General features: G+C 42.5%; 1 protein-coding gene across 1 annotated transcript in view; it reads left to right on the top strand.

Moving 5' to 3' along the window:
• The first annotated feature begins 780 nt into the window (after positions 1 to 780).
• The window catches only part of LOC140487772 (leucine rich adaptor protein 1-like), a 34170-nt gene continuing 19601 nt past the window's right edge, over positions 781 to 15349 (top strand). Inside the window, exon 1 of the mRNA XM_072587019.1 lies at positions 781 to 1460. Coding sequence (XP_072443120.1) covers positions 1254 to 1460 — 207 coding nt within the window. The 5' untranslated portion in view covers positions 781 to 1253. The remainder of the gene's footprint in view (positions 1461 to 15349) is intronic.

The raw sequence follows: 15349 nt of genomic DNA, 5'->3' as shown, positions 1-15349 counted from the left end.
AAGTAAGAACTTCAGAACATCGTTTACACACACCTGCTGGCTGTACTGGTGTGGCAAAGACGACAAGGCAAGGGTAGGACGGCAGGAAGACTGCTCATGGTTAAAAATGAATGGTCAAACACCACACGAGTTCCTAAGAACAGTATGCGCCCAGTGACGGAGCATTACTCTGCAATAGCTTGTTTGTTTATCCGAGCTGGTGCAAAGTTCAACTTTACATTGTTGTCAAGCCAAACGAAAATCTTCCGATCACAATTTATTTTACAAATAGATAAAGATTTTAAAACTTGTTTTTAACAGTATTAGGACCAACCGCTAACAAATGAAATGGAGTGTGTGTAATGAACTCGTGGAGACTGATGACAGCGGCTTTCAGTTACCCTTTGTTCCTCCCTCAGTTCTCAGAATTGTTAGGGGGACGCAAGGCGCTCATTCGGCCCATCTTGTCCGAACTCCGGATGATTAAATGGTCGTTTCCTTTCTGGTTGGAGGGCGTCTGCTGCAATGCCACATGAGATAGTTTGAACACTGCGTGCCCTACTCACAGCTCACTTTCCCAGGTGATGCAGACTTGGACGGAGCGCCTCTGGAAATTGACGAAACGGTTCAGCACTTGAGAACAGGGAAATGTTCTGGGTTAGGAGCTTTTCGTAATAGGCCATTACGTAATAGCAGAGCTGCCACTCAAGTTTGTAGGAGAAAAGCCAATGAGGGTGGAAGGAAAAGGAACAGCGAGAGAGAAAAAAGGCGCCGTTGCACTGTTCAGATTACGGTAAGGGGGTGGTCTCTGTACATTATTCACCTGTAGGTTTGTTCTAGTGTTTCTGGTCGGGAGGTGGTGTCACAGAGAAACACAGACACACCAAGGTCAGCTCACATACTGTGTGATAGTTTCATTTGCAGCAATCGGCTCCCTGGCAGTTATTGTGCCTTAATACGGAATGAATTAATTCACAAACTTTTGCCAGGGCAATGTCTGAAAGTAGAAAGGCCGCTGCACTCTCCTGTTTTGATGTCAACTTTGTCTTTAACCCGGTGGAATCGTGTCCTCAACCGAGTCAAACCACATCGAGCTGTCCACTGACCGTGAACTCCGACACATATAAAGTCATTTGTTCCCTTTAGGCTTTTTGGTGCAAGTTTACTCAACTCACCAGATCAATGCTGCGTGGAGTCTGTCTGAAAGGCTGCAATTAATTTGTGGATCGATTGGGCACTTGGAAAGCATTCCACTTTGTACAATTAATGCGAGGATGGAGGATTGTGTTCTGCCCGAATTGAAGGAGATAGAGAGCAAGATGGGACGGAAGATTCCCGAGAGCCTGTTGCGATCACTGCGGGAGAAGCAGCAGGGCCCGTACAAGGAAGAGAAAGTCGCTCTTTCTAACACGGGGACACTGAGTAACTGCAGCGCGCTGGAGAGACTGGAGACTAAGATTCAGATATTGAAGAGAGACATGGTAAGTGTTGGAGCACGCGTTAGCTTACTGACCATGTACAGTGACCGCGGCTTGCAGGACACTGGATGTCAACCAATGCACTGAAAAAAATTAAAAACGAAGTGCCCAGGAGAACTCCGAATAATTTTTTTCTCGCCTGCTCAGTACAATATGAGCGCAGACGATATTGTATTTTCTGCCAAAACGCGGAAGCGAAATGTCAGCATAGATCAAGGCAATCTATGTGGAAGCGGCAACATTTTCTCTGTAGATCACGATGAAGAGAATCATTTATTATTTTGTATTGAATCAATTTTTGGAACTTTTTTTGGATGGGTGGTACATCATTTCATTTCTAGGTGGTAGATGGGGAGATACTGGTCTGATGGACTGGTAATCCAGGGGTGTTTATTTCAGATTTCCAGCATCCGCAGCATTTTGCCCTTATTACTCTAATCTAGAGTTTCAGGGTTCAGATCTCACAGTGTGGTAAAATAATTATTTGATGTTTTATTGTGAAAAGACATTATCATTTTCTCTGGGCAATAGAAGTCCAGGTAGTATTATAACATTGTGGACACAAATCCCAGATAGCAGCTGACCGAAATTTAATTGCACTCATAAATCTGGAATATAACACTAGTCTCAGAAATGGTGACCATGAAACTGTCATCAGTTGTTTTAAAAACTGGTCTGATTACAGAAATAACCTGTCCTTATAAGCCTGGCCTACATATGATTCCAGATCCACAGCAATATGTGTGAGAGAATCTTAACTGCCCCTCTGAAATGACCATAGCAAACCATTCAGTTCAAGGCAATTAGGAATAGGCAACATGTTGGCTTGGCCAGCAATGGCCATGACAAAGACTTGATAACAAATTTCTATCTGAAGAAGGGTCACTGGACCTGAAACTTTCACTCTGTTTTTCTCTCCACAGATGCTGCCAGATCTGCTGAGTCTCTCCAGCAATTTCTGTTCTTGTTTCAGATTTACAGCATCCACAGTTCTTCTTTTCATTCAATCAGGAACTATCTTCTGTTTTTTTCTCAGAATTTAATGATCTGGATTTTTAGAGTATGAATAGCCCTCTTTTTTAATAAAGTGCAAAAGGCTTCTTAGCCATTTTGATTTTTAAAATAACCCATTGTTTTGAAATATACATGTTTGCACAAAAAGCATTAAATTAAGGGAAATTTGTTGAGTAACATGAAATACTTTAACGTTTGGATAATCAAAGTTTGCGTCAAAGTTCAAACACCTTAACAGCACTGGATGCAGAGTGAAGCTCCTAGTAGTTTATTTAAACAATGGGGCAGCATGGTGGTTCAGTGGTTAGCACTGCTGCCTCACAGCACCAGTGACCTGGGTTTGACCTAAGGCTGTATGGAGTTTGCACATTCTCCCCGTCTCTGCATGGGTTTCGTCCAGGTACTCCGGTTTCCTCCCACAATCCAAACATGTGCAGGTCTGGTGAATTGGCTGTGCTAAATTGCGCTTAGTGTTAGGTGCATTAGTCAGGAGTAAATGTAGGGGAATGGGTCAGGGAGGGTTACTCTAAGGAGGGTCGGTGTGGACTTGTTGGGCTGAAGGGCCTGTTTCCATACTGTAGGGAATCTAGTCTAATCAATGTGACTGCACCCACCCCCCAGCAGAAGTATCTTTTTGTGAAAATCTTAAATCCATACTCACAAAATTATCTAAACTCTAAACTCAATCTGGGTGAATCTGAACTGAGATCCTAAAAATGGAAGTAGAGAAACAACTTGCATTTATATAGCAGCTTTAATGCAAGAAAGTGTCATAAGGTGCTTCGTGAGAGTATTTTGAAGCCAAAACATGACCCCTAACCACATAAAGTGCTATGAGGACAATTGTCAAAAAAAAAAATTGAAGGGAGAAAAGGAGAAGCAATGTCAGAGATTGAAGGAAGAAATTCCAGAACTTAGGGGCCTCACTAATACATGGTATGGCCATCAACAAAATTGCAATTAAAACCAGAAATGCTCAGGAAGGCAGGCTTAAATAAATGCAGATATGGATGATTCCAACAACAATCAAGGATCATGATGCCATTTAGGATAAAGTAGCCCACTGAATTTGAACTTAATCTGCCACCTCCACCATTCCTTCACAATGGATGCATAGAGGCAGCAGTGTGTATCATCTCAAAATGCACTGGAGTAACTCAGCAAGACTTCTAGGACAGCACCTTCCAAATGTACAATCTTATCTAGAAAGACAGGGCAACAGATACATGGAAATCCCACTGCCTGCAAACTGTACTCTAAGCCACACATCATCCTAACTGGAAAACATTTTATTGTTCCTTTATTGTTTCTGGGTGAAAATCCTGGAACTCTCTTCCTGACAGCTCCCTGAGTCTGCCTACACCACACAAATTTCAGAGATTTGAGAAGCCAGTTCACCACCATCTGCAGGGTAATTAAGGATGGGCAATTAATTTGGTATATGCCACATAACATGAACAAATAAGGAAAAAAAAAGTCAGAATCAGCCACGGAACCAAAAACAATGGCTTCAGGTCTGGAAATCTCTACTCAGCCAGTACTAGATGCTGGACAAGAAGGCTGGACAATTTAGAGATTGGAGGGGTCATGAGAAGTCACAGAGAGATCGAGCTGGTTGTCATGAGCTTGCATTGACAGGGTAAATAGAAAACAGATGTTCCCCTTAGTTGAAAGTCAAAGGTCATAATTTTAAAGTAAAAGGTAGAAGTTTGAGAGGGGATTTGAGGAAACCTTTTTCAACAAGAGCATGGTAGGGGTCTGAATGTGGTAACTGGGAAGGTAGTTGAGGTGGGCAAACTCGACTGTTAAACCCATTTGGATAAGCACTTGAAGTGTCAGAACATTCAAGGCTATCGGCAAATGCAGGAAAGTAGGACTAATGCTGGTAGTAGTATATTTTTGGTAATACAGACTCAATGGGCCAAAAGGCATCTTCTGTACTATATGGTTCTATGAATGTGGCAGCAAAGGCTGTGTTAAAGAATGAAGTTGCTGAGGGGCAGCATGTAGATTAAAAATATCAAAGGCCCACAGATGAGTATCAGACAGAGCGATGAGGATTCTAGCTGTGATTAGCTAGATGAGAATAGGACCAAGTGAGTGCAATTCTATACAGAAGCAAGCAAAAACCTATATAGTGTCTTTCCGGTCAGGACCTCTTCAAGCAAAGGCAGATTCAAATGAGTCCCAATTCAAAATTTTGGAGTTACGTTGTAACTATGTGAACTCAAACCAGTGTCGGACTTTCATCAAGGCATTCACGTTTACATCATCTGGGCCATCATGTAACTCCAAAACGTTAGTAGCACTTTTGAATTGGCGCTCATTTGAATCTGTCTTTGCTTGATGCAAAGGATCAGCATACCTACAGTCAAATGGCATATACTAGAAAATAGAAGATATTGGTGAAATGGAATTCACATGCTTACAATACAAGAATCTGACTACAAAAACAGTGTCTGCTATACAAAATTAAATTATTGGTTGTGATGCACTTTCAAAAGGTCCCAAGGCCATACGTGGAAAGACACTATGTAGGTTTTTGCTTGCTTGTGTATAGAATTGCACTCACTTGGTCCCATTCTCATATGGACAAAGTAAATCAGGAGAAACTGATCCAATTGGTAGAACAGTTGCAAACAAGAAAGCACTGAATTAGGACAATGGGGCAAAAGAGCTAGACGGAGCATGAAGAGAAACAAGGTCAGGATTTGAATGTGCTGCCCTCAATCAGCTTTCAAAATGGAATTGAGTAACTCGGGAAAAAACAGTGAGTGGAACTAGATGAGTGGCTCTTAGAGGGAGGCTGTCATAAAAATAATAGAATGAATGGCCTTCTCCTATGCTGTATTCACGCAAGGGAGAGGCTTGAAGTTAAGCAGAGTGAGACAGTAAAGATTAGTCTAGCTTTTGAATCAAAACCTACAACTTGAACAAATTTCAGTGTGTAGAAGCGATATTCTGCTGTAAAAGGTAGCTCAGGGGTGTGGGGCATGTGGCATGTCCTGCGTGTAAATCATTTCAGCTGAAACTAATTTTAGCTGGTGGCATATGATCCTGAGTATCATTCCCATTCACAACTTATACGACAGACACAGCTCTCTTCCTGCAGTCCCAAAGTGGTTTATTGTACTGCACTCTTCTCTCCCCTCTTCAGCCCCACTCTTGCTGGATTCATTCAACCATACAAATTGACAGAAGGTTTTATGAGTTAACTGGAATAAAGTATGGATGTTTAAGCATTTTGACACCAGGGAGTTTGAATAGATTCAGTTACCATTCTGTTAAATGTAAACAGAGCACGAAATACTAATTGAACAATCAGTTGGAGAATTCATGGAAATTGTCTATCTTGGGGAAGCAAAAAAAGAAGCTGATATTCGATGGAGAATGTGAATATTTAGCCACATCTGACTGATATAATTTTGGGGTTCTTGATGTTTTCTTAAGCATATTTTGTTATTATTTTAACAATTGTTACATTTTAAGAGCTGGGTGTGCTATTAAGCCATGGTTCAGGATGAAAACAGTATGTGCTGTACAGCAAAACCAAGCTTGAACCAGGCTGTATGCATAGTTATCTTCAAAAAGTAGATATGCAGTTCAGTGTCTATTATCCTGGGCCAGCCATGCTTAAGTTAGTTGTAATTCAGTGAAGGATGAGGTAGTTGAGAGTGATGGTTTCACAATGAAGAGGGAGCAGACAGTCACTGTTGGGAAGGTAAAAACTCTGTGGGGGTCTTAAATGGTCAGTGTAGGAGGGGTGAATGATCTGTGAGGGTGGAGAGTCACTGTGAGGGGGCTTGGATGGTCACTGGAGGGTATGGATGATGACTGTGAGGGGGATGGGACAGTCACGGAGGGATACTGGGTAGTTGCTGTGAGGAGTGTAAATGACCAATGTGAGAGCTTTGATCAGTCACTATGAGGGAAATGGACGGTCACTATAAGGGTTGAGTGAATGATCGTTGTGGGAGTTCTGGACAGTCACTGTGAGGGGGTTGGATGATCTCTGTAAATAGGTGGACGGTCTCTGTGAAGGGTTCGACAGTCTCTGTAAAGAGACTGGATTGTCACTGTGTGGGTAGCATGAGGAATAGAAGGTCACTGTGAGGTGGGTACATGGTCATTATGGGTGAGGATTGTCTCTGGATCTGACCAAATTCTGATGAGAATGATACTATTTTCCACGCCAACTCTCATTTCTCTAATTGCTCATCACCAGTGACATGAGTGGAGCATGCCATGTGAAACTAATTGTCGTCTCCTTGACAATAGCCGTGAACCTCTGGGACCAAGCAGCAGTTTCCCCAGTTAGACTAGGACCGGGCTCACTGGGAAGCAATATTCTGTGCCCTGACCTTAGGGAACATAATTTGGTTTACTTAATTCAAATTGTCTGCATGGCAGAAACAAAGCCACACTTTAAAATATGGCATGAATCATTTCTTGTGAGAATTATAGAATCCCTAAAGTGTGGAGACAGGCCGTTTGTCCCAACAAGTCCACACTGACCCTCCAAAGAGTAACCCGCCCAGACCCATTCCCCTACCCTTTTGCTCTACATTTCCCCTGACTAATGCACCTAACTAACATATCTCTGAACACTATGGGCAATTTAGCATTGCCAATTCACCTAACCTGCACATCTTTGTCTGGACTTGTCACTGTGTGGGTAGCATGAAGAATAGACGGTCACTGTGAGGACTGTGGACTGTGGGAGGAAACTGGAGCACACGGAGGAAACCCATGCAGATTCCACACAGATGGTTGCCCTAGGCTTTAATCAAACTTGGTCCCTGGCACTGTGAGGCATTAGTGCTAACCACTGAGCCACCAGGCTGCCCAATAGAGAATGATTGCTGTGTATGGATTGCTAGACAATAGTGACATGATTCTGGACTTTGGGCAATCCAATCTCAGCTCTATGTAAGCAATAAGACAGTCTACATCATGGCTGGTAGTGTTCCATTGAATTCAGGATATCTGTTGCAAATATTATTAGATTAGATTCTCTATGTATGAAAACAGGCCCTTCGGCCCAACAAGTCCACACCGACCCTCCAAAGGGTAACCCACCCAAACCCATTCCCCTATCCTATATTTACCCCTGACTAATGTACCTAACTATGGGCAATTTAGCATGGCCAATTCACCTGGCCCACACATCTTTGGATTGTGGGAGCAAACTCACGCAGTCACTGGGAGAACGTGCAGACTCCACATAGACTGTCGCCTGAGGCAGGAATCGAACCTGGGTCCCTAGTGCTGTGAGGCAGCAGTGCTAACCACCGAGCCACTGTGCCACCCTTGTGGCTGTCTTCTCTCATGACTAGTGTTGCTCATCAAGAAAAATAAGACAAAGTATTCTGGATTGGTCTCAGAGATAGTAACAAATTGAAGACAGTCGAAGACCCCATGCACTTCCCTTGCTTTGCTTCCCCCCCCCCAACCTCTGCCACCTCCCTGCAAAGCTTACATTAGATCTGTCAGGACATGACCTACAAAGCCGATTTCAATTTATAGCATTAAGATTTTTAAACTCATTCAGGAGATGTGAGCCCCATTGTCTGGACTAGCATTTATTGCTCAGTGAGGTATGAAAGAATTCATACTATCAAATTTATTCAACTAATATTCACTTTTAAGTAGAACTCAATAAGTACTATTGCGACTGTCTTCAGGAGCCAATAGGGCTTTTATTCAAATAAATGATTCAGCGGAGACTCAAGTTATAAGCTGGTCCACTAAGGTTGGCTAATATCCTGTTTACAAATACTGATGTTAAGAACAAGACATGCTTTAAAGATGTAAAGCTAGGTTAGACTAAGAATCCCTTTCAAGAAATTTGTATGATGGCTCTGTTGGACAAACTAGTTTCTATTTAGTTCTAACTATATGTCAAATTGGCCAACTCTCCTCAGAGCAGAGTTTAAGAACAGACGAGTAGTGTTTACCAAAAAATAAAATGTTAAGCCAAATTTCAGTTCTTATTTGAAGCAGTCTTCATGTGAAAAAAAACTAATGTTTCTAATTTACAACTGAATCACAATCATTAAACCACCAATGAATGATAATCATAATTGACAAATTTTGGGTAATTTATTGCCTTTATTTTATTTGACTTAGATCATAGAAACCCAAGAAGGTGGAAGGAAGCCATTCAGCCCATGAGTTCATACTGACTGTCTGAACAGGATCCCACCCAAACCCATCCCTCTGTTTAATCCCTGTAACCCTGCATGTCCCTTGGCTAACCCACCTAGCCTGCACATCCCTGGATGCTATGGGCAATTTAGCATGTCCAAACCAGCTAACCTGCACATATTTGGATGCAGGACTTGCTTGACATCAGGAGACAGAGGGTAGTGGTGGAGGGTTGTTTTTCAGTCTGGAGGCCTGTGACCAGCAATGTGCCTCAAGGATCTATGCTGGGTCCACTGCTTTTTGTCATTTATATAAATGATTTGAATGTGAACAGAGGAGGTATGATTAGTAAGTTTGCAGATGACCCCAAAATTGGTGGTGTAGCGGACAGCAAAGAAGGTTACCTCAGAGTTCAACGGGACCTTGATCAGATGGGTCAATGGGCTGAGGACTGGCAAATGGAGTTTAATTTAAATAAATGTGAGGTCCTGCATTTTTGAAAAGCAAGTCGGGGAGGGCTTATACACTTAATGGTAAAGTTCTGGGGAGTATTGCTGAAAAAAGACTTTGGAGTGCAGGTTCATAGTTTCTTGAAAGTGGAGTCCCAGGTACATTGGATAGTGGAAGAGAAGGCGTTTCGTAAACTTTACTTTATTGGTCAGTGGGTTGAGTATAGGAGTTGGGAGGTCATGTTGCAGCTGTACAGGATATTGGTTAGGCCACTTTTGGAATATTGTGTGTAATCTTGGTCTCTTGAAAGGGTTCAGAAAAGATTTACAAGGGTGTTGCCAGGGTTGGAGGATTTGAGCTATAGGGAGAGGCTGATTAGATGGGGGCTGTCTCCCTAGAGCATTGGAGGATGAGGGGTGATGTTATAGAGGTTTATAAAATCATGAGGGGCATGCTTAGGGTGAATGGTCAAGGTTTTTTCCCTAGAGTTGGGGAGTCCAGAACAAAAGGGCATAGGTTTAAGGTGAGAAGGCAAAGATTTAAAAGGAGCCTGACGGGCAACCTTTTCACTCCAGCAGGTAGTGCATATATGTAATGAGCTGTCAGACAAAGTGGTGGAGGCTAGTACAATTATAATATTTAAAAGGCATCTGGATGGGTATATGAATAGGAAGGGATTAGAGGGATATAGGTCAAATGCTGGCAAATGGAACTCGATGAATTTAGGATATCTGGACGGCATGAATGAGTTGGACTGACGGGTCTGTTTCCATGATGTATAGCTCTACGACTATATTTGGACTGTGGGAGGAAACCAGAGCATCTGGAGGAAACCCACATAGACGTGGAGAATGTGCAAACTTCACAGACACAGTGATCCAAGGGTGGAATCAATCCCGGGTCCTTGGCAGCAGTGCTAGCCACTGAGTCGCCATGCTGCTCTCCCTTGACTTCTTGCTCTGAGTTTTAGCAGCAATCAGCATAATGGCATTATTTACTAGATATTGAAAAATTAATTGAGAAGCACTTCTATTTACATAGTATCATTCACTACCGCCAGGTATCTCTAAGAACTTTCCAGCCAATACAGGGGTACTTTTTGAAATGTAGTCACTGTTGTGCCCAGCAAGCTCCTGCAAGCATCAATATCATATGACAACTTAATTTTCTTTTGTGTGCAGTTCACTGGAGAATAAATATTGGCTAAGACATGGGAGTGAAATCCCCATCTTTACTTTGAAATAGTGCCGTGGAATATTTTGCATCCATCTGAACAGATACATAAGGTCTTGGTTTAATATTTCATCTGATAGATGGTATCTTTACCGGGGGTGTGCTCCCCCAGTGCTGTGATTGAGTGTCCACCTTTGATTTTTTTTTTGTCACACTTAAGCTCTAGAGTGGGACTTGACCTGTAACCTTTGTGTTTCAGGAGCAAGTGTGGCAGGGCTGACATTTAGGTGAATGAAAACTTTCTACGGAAAGTGTGTTAATGATTTCTCACACAAACTGAGACTTTTATAGATGATACCATGCTGCTGTACAGGAATGCTGATCCTGCTGAAACCCCCCAACCTCCATTGCCATTTAATTTAAATTGATGAAACAACACCAGTTGTAAGGCATTTGATAAGGTTCCCCATGGTAGGCTTTAGCGGAAAGTCAGGAGGCATGGGATAGAGGGAAATTTGGCCAATTGGATCGAAAACTGGCTAACCGGTCGAAGTCAGAGAGTGGTGGTAGATGGTAAATATTCAGCCTGGAGCCCAGTTACAAGTGGAGTGCCGCAGGGATCAGTTCTGGGTCCTCATTTTTATTAATGACTTGGATGAGGGAGTCGAAGGGTGGGTCAGTAAATTTGCAGATGATATGAAGATAGGTGGAGTTGTGGACCGTGAGGAGGGCATTTGTCGTTTGCAAAGGGACTTAGATATGATGCAGAGCTGGGCTGAGGAGTGGCAGATGGAGTTCAACCCTGCCAAGTGTGAGGTTGTCCATTTTGGAAGAACAAATAAGAATGCGGAATACGGGGTTAATGGTAGGGTTCTTAGTCAGGTGGAGGAACAGAGGGATCTTGGGGTCTATGTACATAGATCTTTGAAAGTTGCCACTCAGGTGGATAGAGTTTGTAAGAAGGCCTATGGAGTATTATCGTTCATTAGCAGAGGGATTGAATTCAAGAGTCGTGAAGTGATGTTGCAGCTGTACAGGACTTTGGTTAGGCCACATTTGGAGTACTGTGTGCAGTTCTGGTCGCCTCACTTTAGGAAAGATGTGGAAGCTTTGGAGAGGGTGCAGAGAAGATTTACCAGGATGTTGCCTGGAATGGAGAATAGGTCGTACGAGGATAGGTTGAGAGTTCTCGACCTTTTCTCGTTGGAACGGCGAAGGATCAGGGGTGACTGAATAGAGGTTTATAAGATGATCAGAGGAATAGATAGAGTAGACAGTCAGAAACTTTTTCCCCGGGTACAACAGAGTGTTACAAGGGGACATAAATTTAAGGTGAAGGGTGGAAGGTATAGGGGAGATGTCAGGGGTGGGTTCTTTACCCAGAGAGTGGTGGGGGCATGGAATGCGCTGCCCGTGGGAGTGGTAGAGTCAGAATCATTGGCGACCTTTAAGCGGCATTTGGATAGGTACATGGATGGGTGCTTAATCTAGGATAGAAGTTCGGCACAACATCGTGGGCCGAAGGGCCTGTTCTGTGCTGTATTGTTCTAAGTTCTATGTTCTATGTATTGAAGCTTAATAGTTCCCTATCTAAGATCACAGATATGAGCACAGGTAGCATGGAATATTGATAATGTATACAACTGTTCACAGCTTCTTGACTATTTTCGCACAGTGAGTCCCTGTTTAACATTACCTTGCTTTATGGTGTTTTTGTTTAATATCAGTCAGTTACTGCAGCCTCCAGTCTAGTTTAATATCTCTGATTTCATTTTAAGGTAATTTCCCATTAGTAGTTACACATGAACTGATCTGCGCCATTTTGGAATGGCTTCCCTTGCTACCTGACTGTCCAACTTGAAGCCTTACTGGTTTCATAACCTGCACACTTACCTGCAGTCTCTCCTTGGCTTACCATCTCACTGATCCTTTCGCTTAGTTTATTGTCTTCAGTTTTGCTCACAACTTCCACACCTGAATCCTCAATGTGAATGGAGGCAGGAGAAGCAACTTCTGAAGCATGTGAGCAATGAATACAGTAAACTAAATCAAAAGAAGCCCAAATAAATCAATGTTTCAGCTAGGAGAGTTTGTGATCTTGTAAGGTGAGAGACAGTGAAAAGGCAGTGTTACATCTCCTGTGTTTGTACCAAAAGATGCCTTGAGAAAGAGATTAGGCTTAGAGGTGATGGAGGAATGGATGAGGGTGTTGCATAGGGAGTGGCCCTCAGAAACTTGACAAGGGGATGGGATGATGCGTTTGGTGCATTTTGCAAGAAATGATAGAAAATGATCCTTTGAGTATGGAGACTGGGGAGGTGTGAAGACATTGGGAGGAAGGGGAAGGCATGAGAACGGGGGTACAAGAAATCAGTTGGATATGGGTGAAAATCCTGTCCTTGGATAGAATTCATGATTGAGGAAAAGGAAAACTTACCACAAGCATTTGTGTGGAAGGTTATATCATCAAAGCACATGTGACAGAGAACGAATGGAATCCTTACAGCGTGCAGTCAGTAGGGCGTATAATGAATATTTGTGGCTAGCTGATCCTCAGAGTCAGAGAATTCAACTGCATCATTTCATTTACGCAACCTTTATATAACATTTGGGCTTGAATTTTCCCAGAGTTTTGGAGAAGGATTGTGAGGTGAGAGGGGTGGTCACATGGCATCACAATAGCACCCAATCCATCCCTGCCGCCAGGGTTTATCACAATGGGGGCAATGGTAAAGCACCAGCTGGACTCCCCACCAACCAAAGGTGGGAGGCCATTTAGTCCAATTAATAAACCAATTGATAGCCGTGTTAACCCCAGATACATTCACATAGCCCCCCCGGAGTAAATCTTCTTTTGTGTCGCTCCTCAGCCCATGGACGGGCGTGTCAGTGGATATGGTTGCCACCGATACAGCAGTAGAAGAGCTAGAGAAGGAAACATCTTACTTACTTGTGAGGGAAGTGCAAAATGTCAACACCCTTTCCTTTAGTTTCCAGCTTCAGCTGCCATCTCTATTGGTGACACTGCTTAGCCACCCGAGCTCTCATTAGACCGTCTGCTCAGAAAGGCAGGTCTTTCTTAAGTTTTCTTAGGTTATTCATTCATGGAATGTGGGTATTGCTGGCTGGGCTGGCGCCCCAATTGCCTTTAAAGTGATGGCCTGCTTGGCCATTACAGAGGATAGTTAAGAGTCACATGTAGGCTATAGTGGGGAGCATAGCAGAATTCCTTCAAACATAAACAAAACTTGCTGGTGAAACTCAGCAGGATCTGTGAGGAGAAGGTAGAGTTAACACTTTGAGTCAAGTAACTCTTTGTCAGCAGTTTTCCTTACCTTTAGTGTACCAAATGGGTTTTTAACAGCAGTCATTGATGGTTATCTGATTGACATTTAAATTTCAGATTTCATTATCTTCTGTAATAGGATTTAATTCCAGAATGTTCTGAGATTCTAGATTGCTAATACGGTGACATCATCATTATGCCCCCTTCCACTCCATAGATTCTACAGTACTGGCACACACAGTGGGGGCTTGCAAAAACAGATTTGGAACTGGTGGCAGGACCACAAGGCAGCCATTGAAATTCTGGCCAGGGGTATTTAGATTTGAATGCATATAACGGCGTAATATTCCTATGCTCATTGATAATACATTCACCTAACGACTACAACTTTCATATTGAAGTTGTAGACTTGGCACACTTCAACATGTTGTCTGGAATTGATACTGCAGTTGGTATTCTAATTGCCCAATGCTAAAGTTGCAGGGAAGAGCAGTAGGAAGTTCAGCAGGTCTTCAACCTATGGTATATAGTTTACTGACACTCATTGCCATAGCTCACCTCTGAGGAATGTGAATATGATGCCAGAGCGTAACTATTGCCTGTGCAATCATATTGCAATCATACCAGAACAAAGTGTTCATATCTCCAAAGTGGAGAAGGGGGAAGGAAAAGGAAAACAGAGCAAAAATACATTTTTAAAGGGAAGTCCACTGTTCTCCTGTCAACACAAGATAACCATGCAGCAGTCCATCAAATTTACACTGCAGTGAAATGGCTGGCAGCCAGTGTAGATTGAATCTCTCTAAACATTGCACTGTTCATTCTGTCTACTCCTAATAAAAAAAACTTGCTGACACTCAATAACAGAGTAATAAGCATCACATGGCACCACCTGTAATTTTGTGCACTAAGCATTAATCTTCATTTAGAAGAGCCAAAGAATCTAAGACTTTACTAACATATAATTACATCGTAGTTCGTACTGTTACATACCACACAAAGGAAAATATTGCATGTGTGAAAATGTAAAGAACTGCCTCAAGAAAGACAAAAGCATAAATAACTTTAACAAAGAGCTAAGAGGACAATAAGGGGCCACATAATATCTTGGCAAATGGGATCAAGGAAAATCCCAAGGTCTTTTATATGTATATAAGAAGCAAGAGGGTAGCTCCAGAAAGGATAGGTCCATTTGAGGACAAAGGAAGGAATTTATGTGCAGAGCCAAACACTTGAAATATTTTTGTTGCAAACATTGGGTAGTTCAGGCAGTGAATGTTATGAGCTGGTAAAGCTGTGTGACATCACGTTGGCACCATTTTGCTGCTTCTGACACTCTCACAAGGTGCCCATACAAGTGTCCTTACCAAAGTTATGTGCCAAATAGACTTTCTCCAGTTATGTCACTGATCTAGATTTTAGGCATTGAAATCTACCCAATCTGATCCTTGTTGGCATAGGGATAACTTCACTAGCTGAGGATCCAATGTTTCTTGGCTTTGGAGTTGGTGGAAAGCATCATAATATTGCCCAATTCTCTGCCATGCATCTGCAGCTAAAGTTGAACTGGCTGTCCTTTACTGCTGTACACTTGGCGAAAACTGGCACACTGCAAGATATGTGTGTATGGTTTTTTTTTAATGCTTTTGATAGGTGTTATCTCAATCACCCAATAAAAATATTTACAATCATTCGGGCATAGTAGACTATGTACCAAGTGCAGTAAATGGGATTATTGTACTTTAGTGTTTGTTGGTCAGCATGGTAGGCCAAAGAGCCTGTTTCTATGCTTTATGACTCTTACGAATCTAAGTGGGTGAGG

This window comes from Chiloscyllium punctatum, chromosome 2 (assembly GCF_047496795.1).
Source record: "Chiloscyllium punctatum isolate Juve2018m chromosome 2, sChiPun1.3, whole genome shotgun sequence".
In the NCBI taxonomy this organism is placed as follows: Eukaryota; Metazoa; Chordata; class Chondrichthyes; order Orectolobiformes; family Hemiscylliidae; genus Chiloscyllium; species Chiloscyllium punctatum.
Note: the sequence above shows the minus strand (reverse complement) of the source record. Positions and strands in the feature narration are given on the sequence as shown.